This window comes from Porites lutea, chromosome 11 (genome assembly GCF_958299795.1).
Source record: "Porites lutea chromosome 11, jaPorLute2.1, whole genome shotgun sequence".
NCBI lineage: Eukaryota > Metazoa > Cnidaria > Anthozoa > Scleractinia > Poritidae > Porites > Porites lutea.
In genome coordinates this window covers 26,363,867-26,383,327 of record NC_133211.1, presented here as the reverse complement: position 1 = coordinate 26,383,327, position 19,461 = coordinate 26,363,867, and the positions used below count along the sequence as shown (strand labels likewise).

The 19,461-nt window shown below is 39.6% G+C and overlaps 2 protein-coding genes across 2 annotated transcripts; one reads left to right on the top strand and one right to left on the bottom strand.

The window, feature by feature from the left end:
* The first annotated feature begins 503 nt into the window (after positions 1 to 503).
* On the top strand, positions 504 to 4,983 carry LOC140952168 (uncharacterized). Its single transcript, XM_073401590.1, has 4 exons — positions 504 to 745; positions 3,103 to 3,249; positions 3,955 to 4,161; positions 4,518 to 4,983. The coding sequence occupies exons 1-3, from the start codon at positions 595 to 597 to the stop codon at positions 4,116 to 4,118; spliced, it is 462 nt and encodes a 153-aa protein (XP_073257691.1). The 5' UTR covers positions 504 to 594; the 3' UTR covers positions 4,119 to 4,161; positions 4,518 to 4,983.
* Positions 4,984 to 6,289: 1,306 nt separating this feature from the next.
* Positions 6,290 to 10,482, bottom strand: LOC140952554 (uncharacterized). The gene is made up of 7 exons (XM_073401979.1): positions 10,347 to 10,482; positions 9,853 to 9,978; positions 8,901 to 8,996; positions 8,257 to 8,370; positions 7,712 to 7,816; positions 7,002 to 7,178; positions 6,290 to 6,612 (listed from the first exon to the last, which is right to left on the bottom strand). Exons 1-7 carry the CDS (start codon positions 10,414 to 10,416, stop codon positions 6,602 to 6,604), a joined length of 699 nt encoding a protein of 232 aa, XP_073258080.1. The 5' UTR covers positions 10,417 to 10,482; the 3' UTR covers positions 6,290 to 6,601.
* Positions 10,483 to 19,461: the final 8,979 nt, after the last annotated feature.

The following is a 19,461-nucleotide window of genomic DNA, read 5'->3' as shown; positions in this document are numbered from 1 at the left end:
TAATTAGTTACCGGGGAGTCATCACGAACAGCCGACAGGAAATGAAAACGAAAAACAACGCAATCCTGAGAGACAGAAGCCGAGAAGAAGAGGAATTTAACAGGGGTCATTTAGTTTATCGGATCTGATACAAGTAATTTAGTAAATTAAATGTGTAAATGATCGTGATTCCAAATGATATCCAGATATTATTGTGTTTTGACCCACAGCAAAGCCGCCAAGCAGTCATGCAATGATGTTATTCCAATCCAGCCGGGATGATTCCGTGCACATCCGCAGCAAATAGTTCCTGTGATGTTTTTAGATTAGCAGCCTTTCTCCAAAAAATGTTTTAGAGATTTGTACACTTTTTATTTGCTATGAAAAGCCCGTAAAAGGATTGGATGTCCAGAGGTCTTGTCAAGTAATTCTCGGTATGAAGTGAATCTTGCACGCCTGTTGAAAGGTCACGCCTTCTGGTGACGTGCCGCTTCTATAAAATGTCCAGTCACCATGAGACGAGTCAGTCAGATCGAGACGGAGAGGAGCAGAGAGAAACACGAAACGAGCAACTGCATCTCAAGTCGTAGCTAAACGTCACACAAATCATCGAACATGGTCTCGAGAGGGTTAACAAAGATGCATTTCATCGTTTTAGCCATGCAAGCGCTATTGAGTTGGAATTTAGTCCTGTCATCCAGCATCTATGTAGGAAGACATGCAGCAGGGAAAATCTCTGAGCACGGGCCTTCAGCAGTGTCGGAAGGTAAGACGCATAGTTTGTACATGCATAGTTTGTCCGCAAATTTAAAGGATTACCGGTTTAGGGATTAGAAGGGCATTGTTGTGTTAACCTTGCGTGATCAAGCAGGAGCTCAGCTGTTAGCCGTTTTGTCCACGCCTCGAACGTTTAGTAAAGAATGTAACAGCTTCTATTTCCTGAATTAATGAAGCAAATCGATTCCAACTTCTTACGATTGCTTTCAGCCTTTAGTTCCATTTACGATGTCTCTAGAAATGCCTTTTCCATCCCTTGGCTTAAACGCATCGATCAAAATGCCAATACTGCCCCGAGGCAGACAAAGTATCTTAGGGACCCCCTCATTTGGTTACTTAATACCAATTCCAAGATTTTATTAAAAACAACAAGCCAAGCTTTTTCCTTTCCGCGGTTTTATTCAGTTTTCTTTTAAATACGTATTAGCTCGTATTAATGTCCAAACCATAAAAGGTATCAGTTATATCCTTCTTTATATTTGTGAACATTAAACAAGCTGAGTAAGAAAATATCGGTGTTTAAGACACCAACTTTTTCAAGTGGTCTTCACAGATAAGCTGTTTACATTCGGCCTTATATAGGGAAGAAATAAGACCGTAGTTTCTCGAACGTAATTACGATCATTTTTCATAGTCTTAACCTTAATTCGCTCTATTTTAGTGTTGAAATTACCCCCACAAAGGCGCTAGAGCGCATTCATTATAAACATCTGAATCTCGTACCTTTTCGTCGTCTGGCAGTGTCTGGTACATATTGGCATCTTAAAGTTGTTTTCATTCCATCATTGTTGAAAACTCTCTAATAGCAGTTATTGATAGTCTTATCTGTCTGCTATGCACGGCTATTTAACCGATCATTACGGTTCGGCCCTGCTTTCACTTGAACATGGGCTTTAGAAACATGGATATATGGCTATAAACTTATCGTTGCTTATGTCTTTTGTTTCTTCCGTTTATTCTACAGAGAAAAAAAAAAAAAAAACGTGACACATACCTCTTAAAATACTTTGCTGATGTCCTAACTAATATGCATTGAAGATCAAGCTCCGGAAGTTGGCTCGGATGAAACATGTCTAAATTTAATGTTGCTTGGTTTTTCAACTTTCCTTAGCTGTGAGTTACTGTGGCTTTGCTTTGAGGTGACTTTTTAGGAAATGCTCTTCGTGCATTTGGTTGAAGTTTTACGTGCGGAAGGTTCGGTTATCTTGACTGACTTAACTCAACCCTGACCCTCAAATTTCTAGTTGTACCAGCATACCTCAACGATGTTCTTCATACATTTCCTAAGGTGCTGATGACGAGAGAGTTGATAAACCATCAAGATCATTTCCTTTTCCAGACGGCCTTAATGTTACTAAAAGGAGAAAATGGATTTTGGTTAAAGGATAAGAGTAGTGATTGCCACATTCACTGACCCCCACCTCAGTTTTAAAATTTTTATTTATCGCCTCTAATGTTAGCACTATACTGTGATAGAATTTGCATGGCTTTTTTTGTTTTTGTGCTTAGTTGATGACCGGATTTTTGCCCAAAGATTTGAAAAGCTCCGCTAGTGATCTTAGACATGGATTTCGGCGGGAGGGGCGGCACCCACCTATCCGAATTTATTGGAGTACCCCCCCCGGGGGGCGTGGCTGCAATGAAGAGATCAGGTGTCATATTTCTATTAGACGTGCAACTTAGAAACTTGTCCTTAGAATTCGACCCGACCCCTCACCAGAAGGAGACCACACTTCAAGTAGTATTATGCCGACATTTCTTTCCGCATAATTCCTAACTGATACCTTTATTGGTAAAAACATTGGCTTCAGTCCTGAACCCCGGAGGGAGGACCCTTGTGATGGCCTATACGGGAAGGCTCCGCTTGAAAGGGGGTACATTTTTTAGTCTTTAGGTATATTGAGGAGTATAGAATTCACGAGTTGGGTAGGAAAATCTTTCATTAAAGTATTTAGTCCTTAATCAAAATTCCTCGAAAAAACGCTCCTTACGGTTATATCATTTAAATTTATTAAACGTTACACGAAAGTGATAAGGAGACTTCGTGTTCAGTTGGCGATTTATTCTTATCATTAGCTATGTAAAAGGGGTACCATTTATAGACTGTAGACGAAAGGGGCACCTTTTCAGTTAAAATGGTATATAAAAGGGTAAGGCTAGGGGTTGGACTTCGGTGGGGAGCCTCCTTAATAAACCTTTGTTATTGAGCCTCAGGTCCTGAACATCCTGACTGAGATAGTGTACATCCCTAAGCGATATCATTAGCATCCCCGACATTTTCGTATCAGCGTCACGAGCAATGGACACTCAGTTCGCCTACTAACCGTTAGCCACTCTTCCTTGTAGTTCACACGTGTGAGGACAGACGACTTTGTCGAAGGATCATGAACTTCTATGGCGTGGAAGCCTGCAACTCAACCGATAGAAACATACAGGAGACTGTTCAGTTTGCCTGTCCAGCCACATGTGGATTCTGCACACCTGGCGAAAGTGGTAACTTGATCATTTGCTTATTACTCTCTTCTAGGTAATCAACATGTTAGCAATTCAAGTGCCGTATGTATTCGATTAAGCACCCAACCTCGAAAAAGCGCCCTGCCTCGAATAAGCTGATCTACCCGCCTTCGTCGTTGCGGTTTTCCTTACGGTCGCTCTGAGAATTTAGGGCCTCCTTTTTCACTTTACTCATGCCCACTAATGCTTGGTTCACCAAACAGACTTAACAACGTGCAATAGCTTCCAGATCCAGACTAAATTATCTTTTTTGTAACAGTAATAGTGGCCTTAGCTCTCACAAGTCTCCTTTAGCTCAGTGGTAGAGCATCTGAATTAGTCACTAGGAAGTCATTGGTTCGACTCATATTGGGAGTACTCGGATTTCCAATCTTCCACGCCGCTTGTGTGACTGATCATGACTGAATAACAATTTTCTCAGAAATACTGTTATAAGATCAATCTGTTCCTACAAAAAAACGGGTCTTCTAATTCTCTTCATATGTTAGGCGGGTAGATGGTGCGTAACTATCTTGAGAAGCAAATGAAAGGACTCAAAAGGTGTTTAAAAGAATTAAAGTTTCGCAGGTTTAACCTATGAACCCCTTTTGGCGTTATTAAAAAGTCGAGTCTTTACCATCTCAGACGATATACATTTTCAGATTTTGCCTGATTTTCATTATTTTCTTCTTTTTCCTTCTTTAGATTGCCAAGATCAGGTGGAAGATCTTTGCACAGAAAACAAAGATTGGTGTAACGCTGGTGGAGAAATCGAAAAACTTATGAAAGACATCTGCCCTAGAACTTGTAAGGCGTGTAATCGCAGACCGAGCAGTGAACAACACAATTTTGTCATAATTGATGGCTAGGCCGGCAGCAGTAAAAATCCCCTCGGCTATTCAGTGTCAAGGTAATTATATCCTTATTTCTTAACCCATCTTAAATGGTTTTTATCAACTTATACAAAACGGATTAATCCGAGGCTACTCCCATCCCCCGCCCGAATTACATATAATAATTGCATACAGTATGCCGGATCGTGAAGTGCTTGAAGACTGCCTGTAAAGTAGAACTTGCAGCAAGTGAATAAAGCAGCAGGCACCACGGGACTTTTGAGCCCTGGTTCAAAAACACGACGATAACTTGCTTGCCTTTGAAGCTCCTCCAATCTACTTAAAGGGGGTTCCCTTGACGAATCTATGATGCATTTCTAGATAGGCAATCCTCAATTAATGTAATCGTGTTTTATTCTATCTTTTTTTTTGGGTTTTTAGCTGCATAATGTTCTAGAAAACGAGGGTATCAGACTGGAGGAAGTTATCAAAAAGACAGGAATCAACATTTAACAAAAAGGACCTCGTTTTGTGGATTAAGAAGTAACTGACAATTACGTTAAGTTAGCAACAACTTGTTCTAATCGATAACACAAGATGTGACCAGAAAATGGATTGCGATTGCGCATCTTTCATCTGATGCGTCGTGAAAAAAAAACCTTAACAGTTCATAAGTCCACTATTTGTATATTTTGTTCTTGGACAAAAGACCAATAATTTAAACTTAGCTCTGTCAGGCTTAGGGGAATAAGGCAAAAGAAAACAATTAATTTTTATTCATCCCTGAAACTCATTGCTCAATTTCTTTGAATTAAACCCCAAGCCTCGAAGCCAAGTATAACTTTTACTATATTGAAATTGGTCTATTACCGATAATACAGTGTAAATAAATAAATATTAGAAAATATCTGGTTTATTTGTGACTTTAAAAGTTTTTTAGGTATGTTACTTTTGTCTGAGCATATCATTCACAAGCGTTGATCAACAAATCACTATATCTACGCGCAGTTTACGAGCATCAGCAGAGAGGAAGTCTACTGAACAGATTCTTCTCGTGACAGGGACGGGTATCAAGGCCTGGAATCACTGCATGTGTTACCCATAAATTTTTCAGTTTTCCCTTACTTGCCTCGCCGCCAGCCGCTCGCGTTCACTGGGGGATATTTGAGTTAATTATTAAGGAGAGCAGGGACGAAGGGAGTGATGGAAGGGGAGGAAAAGCGTCACTTCCCTCTCGCGCTTTACACTCGTTCCCATCATCCCTCTCTGGCACTTCTCGCTTATCTCGCTCGGCTTAGACTGCAAAACAGTCGGGTTTTTTTTTCTCAAAATCAGTAGAGCAATCGGTAAAGCGTGGCGTAAGAGTCTTACGCGAGCGAAGCGGGCGAGTCTCACCCTCCCGTCTATCTCGCTCTCTCTCCGCAGAGGTCTCTAGGGAGCCTGGAGAGAGAAATTAAATAAAGCGCGCCGGGGAAAATGGTAAGCCACGTGCTTTAGGCTCCAAAGTGGGGGAAAAAGGTAGCCTGTGTCAGCTGATGAGGGCGTGGCAGTGGTAGGTTGACACAGGCTAGTCGAGAGACGGCAGGATCCGTTGCGTTTTTGCAGGCTGCTTAACCTCCACCTCCCTTTGGCTCTTCACGTAATCCTCGCCGGAACAGGAGACAAGCCCCTTAGAGACCTTAGAACGTTTGCGTGGAGGGCTACAAGCTACTAGACTAGAAACTAATAGACCGCAAAAAAATTGGTCTCTTTCTCTTGAAAATTAAAAGCTACTCTAAGGTGCAAAATAAAAAGTAAATAAGTAAGGCTTACAGCTTGGAGGATGTTATTGTGCCAGAATTTGTTGTAATCAATATTACGGCTTCTTTACTTCTTAAAACTAACGAAATAATGCTACCACGTTTCGGCGACAAGGTGCCTTTATCAAGGATGGAAATAAATGCGAGTTCAAAAGGAGTTAAAGTAACCTAAATATGCATGAAAGAAAAATACAGTTGGCCAAAACTTAAGCGGCACGGTTTGCACGTTCAGAAGGTCGAAACGTCGGAACATTGTTTCGTTAGCTTTTACACGTTTCTGTTTCCCTAAATCTTCATTTTTTTTGTTTACAAAACTTTCCCTGATTGGGATACACCAGGATCCGCAACCTTTTTCTTGCAAAGAAGTAAAACAAAAACCTTTCAAAGTCAAATCACCCCAAAGCATTTTGATCCTCCTTGCAAAAAAACATTTTATTTTGCAATAAACAAACATTACTTACAGTCACAATAAATATCTAGTAATAACTGACAGCATAATGCAAATTCATAATTATTGATGCAGCCTTCTCATCGTGAGAAAAGTCTGATATTTTCTGTCTGGCTGATGTAACACTTGGCGAAAGGACTACATTTCTATCTTTCTCTTCGATCGTTCTTGAATGCACTTGGTGGCTTTTACTTCTGGAGCGCCGGTCGCCCGCACAGTCTTGTTTGTTAGTTTGAACAGTCATGGATATGTTAAATCAAAATCTGTTCCTTTTAGAACCGTCCTAGGAAGAGGAGAAATAAAAATGTCAGTTAAAAAAGCACAATGAGCGATCGGCTCTGATGAACCTGACGAGCTCAGTTGACAATCAGAAACATTTTTGGCTGACCCATCCACCCTCGTGCCCTATTACCCGTCCTGATCGACAAAAATATAGATTTGAGACCAGTTTACAATGGGAAAAAATAATTGCGAAGCTTGTTAATTTGCATACAGGCATGTTTAAAATCTTTTAATAATCAAACTTTATTTCTCGGCTCATGTACGCTTTAAAAGATTACAGTGAACGAAAACTCTATGAAACAGACTCAAGCCTTGTTTTTTCCTTGCTATTCGGCCTTCATGAGAGGTGTTTATGACTGTTTTGTAAGCAAAGGGATAAGATGTACTTACTATTAAGGAAGAATGTCGCAACATCCAACTTGGTTTCACCCTCTCTACACCGCCCGCACTTCACTGGGCAGCTGTATCGGTATTTCTCTACTACACTTGCTTTGACATATTTGTATGCTTCTTGTTCACAGTAGTCTTCAAACAAATTACACATTCTTCCATACAGATTTCGACAAACTGCAAAGAAATAGGACGGAATCAGTAAATATGCTTTTCAGTTAACAACACGTATCTTGAATTAAACGTTGAAAGTCTGAAATTCTTGACGCTAACATCCACAGACCTTGGTTACTTTCCAGCTAAAATTTATTTTGGTTGAAACATTTTGATGGCACAGATTTTTGGTCACTGGTGTGATTGTGGCAAAAACGTGTTTGCTCGGCCATTGACCGCCGAATGACCTGAAGTTTAGTGATTAAATTAGGGCTAGGAGCAAAGTGAGTGAGTTAAGTTCCATTTATTGTCATTATACAAGCTGGCGAACTTGACCGAAACTGGATTCCTTCTGCTTCTTAATGAATGATCAAACTGGAGAGTCATTCGGCGTTCGATTGTCGCTCTGCGTTCTACCAAAAATTGACTGCTCTGACCCCTGCTACATTTTGTTTTATGTTTATACTTTTTAGTTCTTAAACTCTTAAGGGCAACAAATACCATCCTTGTTAGGAGTGCCACATATAAGAATGATTTTTGACCATTTTTCTATTCACCTGTGCATCCGGCTCCATCTGGTCCCGTGGCAGCTGTAAGGTCCCAACAACACCCGTATGGTGAGTCAAGGCAGTCTGGCCGGGCTTGTGCCGAGGCCTTTATTTCTGCATAGATTGAGAAGTTAACATGTCAACAGTACTCTTGTATAAGTGATTGTAAACACAAAGCAATCAAAACCAGGCATGTCCGCTGGTAAATGTAAGTGTTTTGTACTTCAGGTCCTCTCTTGACTTTAACTGTCATGATATATAAGTAAATCCTCTGATTTACGCTAGTCTATGAAGGGGATAAAGCTAACACTGATTTGAGTATCATTTATCAAAAATCCAATAAAAAAAAAAAAAATCAAAAGGATTCTGCTCAGAACCATTTGATCAGAAATAGGATAAGGTTTTGAAGAACCGGGGGAAAAAAGAATTCCTGCGAGTATTCCCCCCCGGGAAAGGAGACTTTTTCCGGTTCTCATCTTTTTGCATTTCTCCGGAGAGAGCGATCGAAAGAAACTATCCAACTTTTTTAATGGTTTAATAGTACTCTGACTTACTGCAAACTTCACAACTTCTCGGGCACATTTGTCTTCCACGTTCGTTGCAGGCTTTTTCTTTGGAAAATCTTGAAATACGAAGTTTGCAGTAGCTTGGGTAGTTATCTTTACATTCTGTTAAAAATACACCAAACATCATATTTCAATTCAGATTCAATAACCGATCGATCTAACATAATAAAGAAACCCCAGTATTAGATTTCTATCTTATCATCCGCGCTAAAAATCTTCGACATTTGCAGTGTCTTGTTGTTGTTGTTGTTGTTTCACAGGTTCCTCTATTTTGGTAACAGACGTTTACCCTTACTGGTGTCGAAAAACTGTATCACGTTTAGCACACTTTCTGATAAAGCATTACATGTGCTCCAACCATATTTTACAAGACTAAAACTAATCCCAACAAATCTGAACTTTTTTGCCTAATTATTAAAAGAACCTTTCAAGTGCAACAGGTCAAATATAGTGCTTTTTTCAGAGTTTTACTGTGTACGACTTTTCTTAATTGCTGCTTACCTACTATTTAATAGTTAACTTTTAATTAATTAAGTAACGGTTACGCCGACCCCACTGGGTCTCCGAGGATGCTATATAACTAGTGTGTACTAGTTTCTGTAGATAATGGTATATTAAGCGTTTTTCCTTACCGGGACAGCCTTCACCGTTAAATGATTGCGCTTCTGTTTTGTTGTCCCAGCAACAGCCGTATTTGCTGGCTGCTGTAGCGCATCTCGGTTTAGATTCTGTATAAAACACGTAAAAGCGTAGCCATGAGCAAAGTGATAACTACATTAGCCACAAATGAGCATCTTACTACCTCCACACTTGTTCAATAGTTTTCGTTACGTGGGTCTTCAGAATCTCTATGGAGAATGGGTATAAGCTTTGGGTGCAGCGCTGTTTGGGATCGTTCGGGTGGACAAGCGTTAGTTTTTATGACTGGTCGATGGTATTCAATTGAAAGCAACCATTAACTACTCATAAATAACGTGGTTTGTTCGGACCCAAAGCTAAAGGATCCCAGAGATGGTTGCGCCTCACTCCCCATTCCTTCTACATGGAGTGGGGAATTTATCCCAAGAGTACGGGAAGTCTTGGCTTATAGAGCGTGCTTTATGGAAATATATATACCCTGCAATGATCATTCCATATCTTCCTACATACATCTTCGGTTTGATCTCTCTCTCTTCTCATGTCGTCTTTTTTTTTCTAGTTTTCAGGTAGAAAGTACACGCCCGATTGCCGGCAAGGGAATTTTATAAAATCAAGGCGTATCTTACGCAAGACCAATTGATAGCACGGTCAATTCTCGAAATATTTTACTTAGGCCACTGGGGGCAGGTGTAATAAAGGGCCAAGAGCCACACCTGTAACTGAAAAGAACTTTTCCAAAATACCCCGATAATCATTTCCGTTTTCTTTTTTTTTATTATTAAAACCTGCTATTTTTAAGGCAAGGTTAATTGCTTAATTTTCTTGACCTGAACCGTTTAGACTGGCTTAAGTTTAAGAGGCTTATCAGTGAGCCCAGCTATTATTCAAGACAATTTCGACGATTGCCCTAATTACTTTTATTACTTTTTTTTTTTGATATCTTACCACAAACTTTGCAAGTCAATGCGCAGTTAGTTGTCATATGTTTCCACGTGCAGACATCAATGCTCCTGGCGCGATACAGTCTCACAAAATACTGACATGTTCTTGTTGCCATACGGTCCTCGCACACTGTGAGATAATAAAAATACTTCCAGTTTAGCATTGCTTACTGTCCTGTTAAACAATATGTCATCTGGCCAGCTACGCCAGCCAGGACACGCCTGTTTTCAGTTATAGTTTAACTATCAATGCGTATAGTTTATAGAGTCATTAAAACTTTATGTGCGTTGAAAACCGTACTAAACATCACGCGAAATAAAGAATAAACCAGGATTGAGATCAAAACTTGGTAAACATTAAAAGCGTTGTCCGTAACAAAATTCTTCAAAGCACGTTATCATAGTTGGGACATCAAAGAATTTTGAACATCAGTTTTACGCGCTAAAACAATAAGGGTCGCTTCAAGGGAACAAGTCAAAGTAAAGAAAAAAACTTACGTATCGCCGATGAAAAAGCAGCAGAAGCGAGCACAACGAATAAAACACCTATAACTTGAGAATCCATCATAGAAACACGATGATCTTGGTCCCTGTCTCTTGAAGTATGTTCAGTTTTTCGAGTTGCTCAGTTTTCTTGTCGAGGTTTGAATTGACTGATACGAGGTGTAGATGCTCTTTTTATTCTCTATGAAGGTGAAATAAATTACCCCGAGGCAAAATACTTCATAAACAGGGTGTGGTGCGTTCGCCTTACGCCGCCAAACATTATAACGATGCGCCCCCGTACCACGATCGTGGTGCGGTCGGAAATGCTGGCGATCGTTGGAGTTTCGTTCAAACCCGATGAAAAATCGATCTATTTTGTCCGGTTGTACAGTTGGAAGGACTGCGAAGAAATTAAGTGGCTCAGTTAATGATTTTAAATTTTACATTCATTAAAGAAAAGATGGCAATGATAATCCAACTTTCTCACCACATAGTCATCTTAAACTTTGTATAAATAAAGATCTTTCCAGAGAAGTAACATCTTAAAATGCACTATTTTTTGAGCTCGAGTCTAGCATTTTCTTCCCAACATAATCATGATGATTAAAATATTTTTGATAGGAAGCTTCTCCCATAAAAGTCAGTTATTTAACTTATCTGTTACGGTATTTCCTATAGGCTTTTGTTAAAAGGACCTAATACCTTGTAGTAGTGGAAACATCATTCTCAAAGTTCTTTTACTCTTTCTTTTGGTGAACTCTGCGGTCAAACGAATCAATCTAATTATCCACCCTGACTAAAATATTTTAAGTACTCCAGACAAAATTATAGAGAAGAGGAAACCACAGCCTCACCGCTATGGATTCTTTAGAAAACTGTCGTTTTTATTGATCCTTCACGATTGGTGTTTATATCGTCACTGTTACGATGTTGTATGCCGGCGGATCGATCAGTGTAGGAGGCAATGTTAGATTCTATGTCCGAAATCAGAGAAGGGCGTAGTACTAAAATACTTTCCCTCTGCTAGACTTCATGAGATATTACATCTAGTCTGCAGAGCAGGCAAGAGGCGCGACGTGGCGCGTGTCTTGCGCCCTCGCTGGCTTGCCTTCGCTCACTTGAAAAACGCGAACAAATAACGGCCGTTCTACATGTTATATTACATCCAACTAAGCCGTTTCACCCCACAAAACAAACAATCATAGCACACAGACGAGTTTCTTAGTCTTCTTATAAAATGGTGCTACCAGTTACATTTGATACTTCCTTTTAAATGGTTTACATAAGCATCATTGACTGTTTTCCTGAAAAAGATGCTCCTCGTAATCCCGCCTACTATATAGCTTGACCTTTTCCTTCTTATCGTTCAATTGCCCATAAAAACAAGTATTGTAAACTTATACATAATTGTAATGCGATTACATTAACACGTAGGTAATGAATATTCCAGCAACAAATTTGAAAATACCTGAAAATAGGAAGTAATAGTAACAAGATTTCCTATCCTTTTTCCTTTGTACCATACTAAGAGATGAAAGACCTCTTCCGAACTAACGCCCAGTTCTCTGAACTCGGGTGAATGCGCAAGAAGGATGCATGATTCACTACGGCAAGGTTTGTCTTAACCTGCGATCAGGCGGTTCATAAAGTTAACATTAATTTTTGTTAGATTTGTTTCCTTTCGATCCTCAACACTGTTACAAGGTTTAGCCAAGCAGTCTTACAGCTAGACATGTTATACATATTCCAAAAGTGATCCACTATCTCGCTTTTCTTTAATTGACAGTGTGTCGAAGTGTTCTTTTATTATGGAATCTTTTTTACGGGTGGAAGTTAAGTCTTTAGTTTTGGATACATACCTTAATAATGATAATGACTGTGTACATTACACTGAAACCACAACCTCGCAGGGTATGTGATAACAAACATTTGTAGAATGCAATCTACCGTATCAGTTTCTAATGCACACAGAGTTGTCAGTCAGGGATCCCTGTCTTAACTCAAACGATACGGTTTTAGGAAGAAAAAAATCCCCAGTTCGTGTGGCCTTACCATGAGTACTTTACTCACTAGATTCTAAAATACCAAAATAATGCTTATTAGTTTGTAGAAAACGAACAAAACAACTACTTATTTGGCAATAAAATATAACGTCGCGAGCTGCGGTTTCCCGCCTGAACATTTTTCTAAATCACTGGCAGCTGAATTCGACATTTGCACCATGCGCTTCTAAGATAATTTCGGTACAAACTCAGACGGATAGAGAGGTGAAAAATAATAGCGGATTTGAAAGTATTTTGATTTGTTATAGTTTCTCAAAGATTCCTTGAAAGACTGCTCAGTAACAGGACAGACTGATCGATTACTTGTCGTCGACCCCACTGTTTTTCAGTGAACATGAATGAGGTGTATCAAAGAATAAGGGTGCCTTGGGCTATACTCCCAAAGTGGTGTGATATTTAGACGGGCGATAAATTTTCACCCTATATAAAAAGCAGGGTTATTAATCCTTACACACTTGAAGCGCCGCGAGGCACAACTTAAGAAAATTCAAAATTCTCTTTTGTGATACTGAAAAACGAAGTCACTGCATCATGCACTGAAAATATATATTACCAAAAGAAGTTTCTATAATTTGAATGGCCATGACTCTGTAGGTGAAAGGATCTGAAAGGGAGTTAGCAAGCTATTTGCGGTTTAGTTAATGTACAAAAACAGGACCGGCTGCATATTTCCTGTTTTCTTCTATTTTTATATTGAGTGGGAGGTGTGATTAGAACTTGTCCCCCGGGCCGACTGCAGATAAAAATTTCCCCTCGAAATGACATCACAGTTCGGTTAGGAAGAAACAACCGATTTAGTTCGGAAAATCGGCACAGTGCAGCATGCGTACGGCTGTGTTGGCCTGTAAAATACGAGAAAGCAAGAGAGCGCCAGAAGAAAAGAAGCCGGCGAGAAAGTGTGTGGACCAGTTGTCGCATAGAGCTTCAGTCCAAGCTGATTTGATGTCGTTTCAACATTACTCTTAATTAATCTCTCCACATCTCCTACTCGTGTACGGATTCTAGGCCCAAAGAAAAGAGTACGAGCGATTGTTCACTGAGGTAGAAGGTAGAATTTTCTGTCGTTAAAGCCGATTAAAGAATATTACGGAATATAGCTAAGCTTTGTGAATTCATACTACACATTTTAACCGGCAGCCGTGTCAAAAGGACTCAGCTTTAGGTTGGTGGGATGAGCATCATGTCTTAAATCTCTTTGTAGTCGCCCGCTTAAAATTAAATCCTAGCAAACCCCAGCTTGCACGTTTGTAAACAACGCGATTTTTTCCTAAACCCTCCTTTCTGGTGCCTCCGTAAGTCTGTTTTACTGGTCGACTGTGCTACAGGTGCTATTCCAGAGACTTTGAAACTCTAAGTTTTATAAAAGAAATAAGAGAGCTATGTTCGCCGTCTACAATGCAGGTATTACCAGAGAGTACAAACCGAAGCACATAGCTCCGAACCGTCTAAATTCCCTTTAAATGTTTAGAACCATTCTTGGTTTATATATCTGCCCAATCCGGAAGGAAGAAAAATTGTTTTGCCTAAAATATGGAGTCAGAGAAGTAGCGCCTATATTTTGGCAAGTAAACATTATTCGTATTCGACGTTGAATAAAGTTCAGTAAGTCAGTTTTGTTTGACCTTGAGTACAACTTAGCCACTGGATTTTTGGGTTCAAACCAAACAGGCAGCTGCTGACGCAGGTTATGTGCATCAATGTAAGGCATCCATGTATAGAGCACCTGAATAATCTTCCCACCATTTTTCGCTCGCTTGCTATTTCACTCCTCGCCGCTTTTTTCGCTCGTCTACCCTGACGGAGAGCCTGGCACAGGCCAGTATAAAAGGGAATGCGACAAAAATGAGTATGAAACAGTTACAATACTAGAAAAAAAATCCTCCAGAATGTACCGACATAATTAAGAATCCTTTAATCCGATCGGTTCCGTAAAAGTGAAATACAATAGAAGAGGGTCTCAATGGGGTGGTGGCTTTCACGGTTATCGGCTAAAATTTTGGCTCTTTTACGGCTATCGGTTAATTTTTTTCACGTTACGGTTAACAGAAAAGTTAAAAATTAACTTCTTTTGTTTCAAAAAGTTAAATATTAATTAACCTGTCTTTTTTGTATCTTTAAATCAAGATAAAGGTCTTCGGATCATCTCGGGATGAAACAAGCTATTCTTTTGAAAAATTTTAGCATTTGATAGATCATACTTTTTATAAAGTATTTCACTTCTAATATTATTTTACACATAGAAATGTCAATAGTCAAATTAAAAATAATCTTTGTGAAAAAGCAAAAGCGGACACGCAAACGCCCAACTCAAGGCCGGGGCGCGACATTCGTTATAACTTATGGCCGTTTTCACACTAGAGACGGATTATTCGTGTTAGAAGGGTTATCCGTTTGATGATTCGCGTCAGATAGGTAATACTTCTTAATTTGAAAATGGAATAGTTTTAATTTTGAATGAACAATCCGCCTGACTTTATCTGTCAATTTCGACGGACAGTTTGAAGACGGGATTATCCGTTCCAGATAGCCTGTGTATACAGCCGCCCCCTCCCCTCAGAAAAAAATCGGAGAAGGGGTGTCTCTGGGGAGGGCGCGACTATACACAGGCTAGTCTCAGACGGATAATCCATTTCTAGCTCTAGCGTAAAAACGGTTAATAACAAAATTCCCGTGTCCAGTGTTTTTAACGATAGCGAAGGACTGTATGGAACGACTGTCTCCCGTTGCCTTGTCCGTAGGCCTCATTATTCCGCGCAGCTAATGCGTTTCGGGTCACGTGGTCCTAGCGAGTTCGCCACCGAAATGCCTTGACCAAAATTGCGTGGGAAGACGCCTTAAAGGGACTAGGCATGGCAATGTCTACCGTAGCGTCAGGGAAAAACAGGGAAATGTTGTTTACGGGCAACGTGTTTTACAAACAGTGACATCTCTACACTAGAGTTTTGAGGGCACGACCTCCTGGAAATCGCAAATATTAATCCCCAGCAGGAAGCCACACTTTCTACTCTATTTACGGCTAACGGTTAAAATTTTTCAATTTTTACGGCTATCGACCAAATTTTTGGCCGTCTTACGCCTATCGGTTAACCCCATTGAGACCCTCATAGAACAAATATTACGGCTGCAAGGCTGTAAGCAACCTCGTCCCCAGGGTCTTCTCGCTTTCCAATATGGCGGCGGCAGCGAGAAGACCATGGGCACGAGGTTGGGCAGCAAGCAAATGCAAATGTAAATCCAAGGGAAAAATATCAGGATCAAGTTGGGAAAGCTAAATCAAACTGGAAAAACCACCCAGACGTAGATGTCACATTGCCGCCCTAAAAAGACTTAGGCAAGAGAGGATAAAGGGGACAGAGAAGGCATCCCCCATACATACCCTATTCCATAGGTAATTCGTCTCGAGTTATTTTTAAGACCACAGATCCCAAGGGGGATTAGACAACAGCCAATCGCATAGCGCGAATATGTTCCGGGTGGATGACCCACGCTCAGAGCCACGCGTCCTTCACGAATTGACGCAGAACAAAATGGCGGAAGACGCGGAGAGCGATTTTGCTATTCGTTTTGTCGGTGAAAACGACTACAGAGAGATTTCTGCTAAAGCTGTGTCAGCGAAACGGAAATTAAAAAAGAATCGCCCTTCCTCTCTTGTATAGAGCTAACAGTACAGCAGGGGAATCCTTAACACATTGAATATTCTCTCAGGATCATTTATAATTTACAGTTTGAAGAGAGTAATGTCTGGTTTTATTTTTATTCTTTTATTGGTCTTTTAGTATTCAACAAAAATAACACTTGGCGTCCTACTTGCTTTATTGACAAACGACCGGTTTCAATAGACCGGCGAAATTTCTCATTTTATTAAAGTACTGAGGTTACCACAACTTCGGGTTAAACTGATTTCACGGGTGGTCAAATAGTCCAGCGATTCCCTTTTCCCAGGCCAGGTGAGCGCTACTCATTTCGCGTCAATATTCAGGAATGCTCTCGATCTCTTTACGCTTTCATTGCCTTTCGCCCGACATGTTTTGCACGGCGTTTAGTCATGCGAAACCTCCTCGAAACATCCACGCAGTGCACGAGGTAACTTTATCCCGATTCTAAAAATAACTCGAGACGAATTACCTAGCTATGGAGAATAGGGTGTGTAATTGGGGATGCCTTCTCTATCCCCTTTATCCTCTCTTGGACTTAGGCCATTTGTATCATTGCATATGGCTAAAAAGATTTATCATTCCTTCAACCAGCCACATTTTGATTCTTGTTGCACTGTCTGGGATGGTATATGGTATCGGTTAACTGAACACTTCAAACAGAAGCTTCGAAGTTGTGCCGTCCGGGTCATAACAAAATCGAGTTATGAAGTTAGTTCTTCTCCACTTCGAGACTCACTTGGGTGGGAAAACGTGATCTCCAAAAGACAAAAGCACAAGGCCATGTTGGTTTTTAAGTCATTACGTAATCTTGCTCCAGTGTCTCTGCCAAATCTTTTGCAAATTTAGTGCTAATTGTGATCTAAGAAACTCAGTTCACAAGGCTTGCATTGCCTTAGACTAGGACAGAGTACCTGAAGCTCCTACAGCGGTGCCGCCTTGTGGAATTCTCTGCTTCAGGAACTAAGGGCAAGTACCTCCCTGGGGTTTTTTAAAAAGAAGCTGAAAAGTCACTATTCTTCTTTAGGCTCGCACACGGCAATCATGTAAATCAGTTAGATTTTAGTAGTTTACTTTTATTTAGTATGTACTCTTTAATCAAACTGGTGATTTCCCGTGTATAAATACATTGAATAATAATATTATAACAATGATTCTGCCAGTCCCATTTAAGTAGCTCCAATCTTGTGCGTTGTCTAAAACCTGTTCCATGTATGATGCACGTAGAGGTTGAAGTGTATTTTTTTTATTTCCGGGTAATTACGATAACGTCAGCATAGGTGAGCTCTCCGTGCAAATATTCATTCAGTGAATCTATGAACTGCAAGGTAGCTGTCGTGTTTCGGATATATGACAAAAAAGGATGTCGGAGTCATTTCATTGCAAACGGTCCTTTATTTACTTTACACAATTAAAACACTTAAGCATTCTACCGGGTTGTTTTTTTTAGTGATTAATAAAAGTACATCAGTACATTTTGTGTCTTTTATTTAAAGTCAGGTTCAGTCAGATTATAAATGGTAACGCAATATTTTAAGCTTGATTACACTTACAATTGGCGATCGGGAGTGATGTTCAGGAAACACATGAAATTGTTAAAGGGTTTTTTTTAGCTCGCCGTAAGAAATGATTGTTATTACTCACTTCCTTTGCACCTTGATAGTTATCTTTTTATGATCAAATTTTATCACGCTTGCATAAATTCATTCTGCTAATTATACGTCAGTCATACAGAGCTATGATATATTTTTTTGAATCAAAGCCAAATGTTAAACTAAACCAGAAACTCATCAGGGGTTGAAACGTGTAATACTCGTTGTCGTGCCTTTTTTTCAAGGAGTTGCCCAAAACGTCATAGCGAATATGAAATCTTAAAATTGATCTACCCAGAAGTTTCTTGTATTAACACTAGAACCGTAATCGGCCTTAACGCGGTGATGTTCAAGGACAAATTCATTGCAGTGTAAATAAACAATTCCTTACTATTTCCGGTTAGTTTAGGTGGGTCCAGATGTATAACTTAATATCTTTAACCACTAAACTAATCCCTCAATTACGTGGTTTTTAATCAGCACTCATACCGCGCGTGCCTGTAATTTACTTTAAATAAACGTAATAATGGTTTGTAATAGTTTTTTTATTATTATTTAATTATTATTTTTGGAAATACTCTTTTATTTTCTAGGAATGCTAAAAGAAATACAATGACACATTTTGTTTCATGAAACACTTGAAATCCAGTTGGTCAAGAGCTTTCTCATCACGACTTGGTATCACGAATCAGTAGTGATGTTAACTGAAAGGACAAGCGGGCCCAGTTCAGCTTGATATAGCTTCTTTTTAGTAGTTGCCTGACTAACCTAATTTACCAAAAAAAAAGAAGAAAAACACACAGATAGCATTCTTGCTTCTTATAGACTCTTTTAAGTCTGTTTACAAGACCCCAGGGTTGTATCAAATTTGGTCTTTTTGACGTAAGTCAGCTATTTTTAACTCTCGTCACGAATTGTCCACTGTTAAAATTAAACCGACTCTGTCGACACTAATTTTAGAATTGTAAATTACACGAACACTGCTAACAAGCAATCCCGTGTACCAGAGCTTTAATTAAAGCTAGTTGCACATACAGGTCCAAAGAAAATGTTCCCCCAAACAGGCAAACTTCGAATGAAAGATAAATTTAACGTTACGGACACGCTGATGAGTCTTTACTAAGAGAAGTTAAAATAGAGGGGAGTACGAAGTAAGTAATTTTAATTTTCAGGGGACAAAAACTTTGTACCAGAATAATTTCAATCATATTGCGCCTTCTTTTTTACACTTTTCGAGGGTTATAAGTGTTTTAAGTTTTATGAAATAACTCCAAAGAAAAGGTTTTCATCGTAGCCCAAGAAAACATACAAACTTCAAAAGCTTCAAATTTCACAAAAAGAAATCACGATTTCACCTGAGTGTGTGTTTTCTCAATTCCTGTGAAATTTGACATTTATTTTCGCGGGCTCCCATAAGAACCTTTTCTTTGGAGTTATTTCAGTATTTTTATAGCCCTTGAAAAGTGTAAAAAAGAATGCGATATGGTGTAATTAGAATATTCTGGTGCAAGGTTTTTCGGTCCACTGAAAATTAAAATTACCCAATTTCCTGATGAATTCCACCTTAATTTTTGGAGATAAGAAAAAAGTCCAAGTGGGATGTGGGAAGGAATGTGCTTCTCGGATCTTTCTTCGCGATACTGTGACTGAGCTAAATGTTGAGTTTTACGACTTTTGGAGGAATTTTCTAATACACTGAAATGTTGTTACATGATTGAAAATTCCTCAGTTCTCTTTCAAGGGTAAGTAATTCCGTTAATTTCGATTTCCCCATAACAAGAACGGATAATCCTGCTTCAGCACCTCTTCTCGGATGACC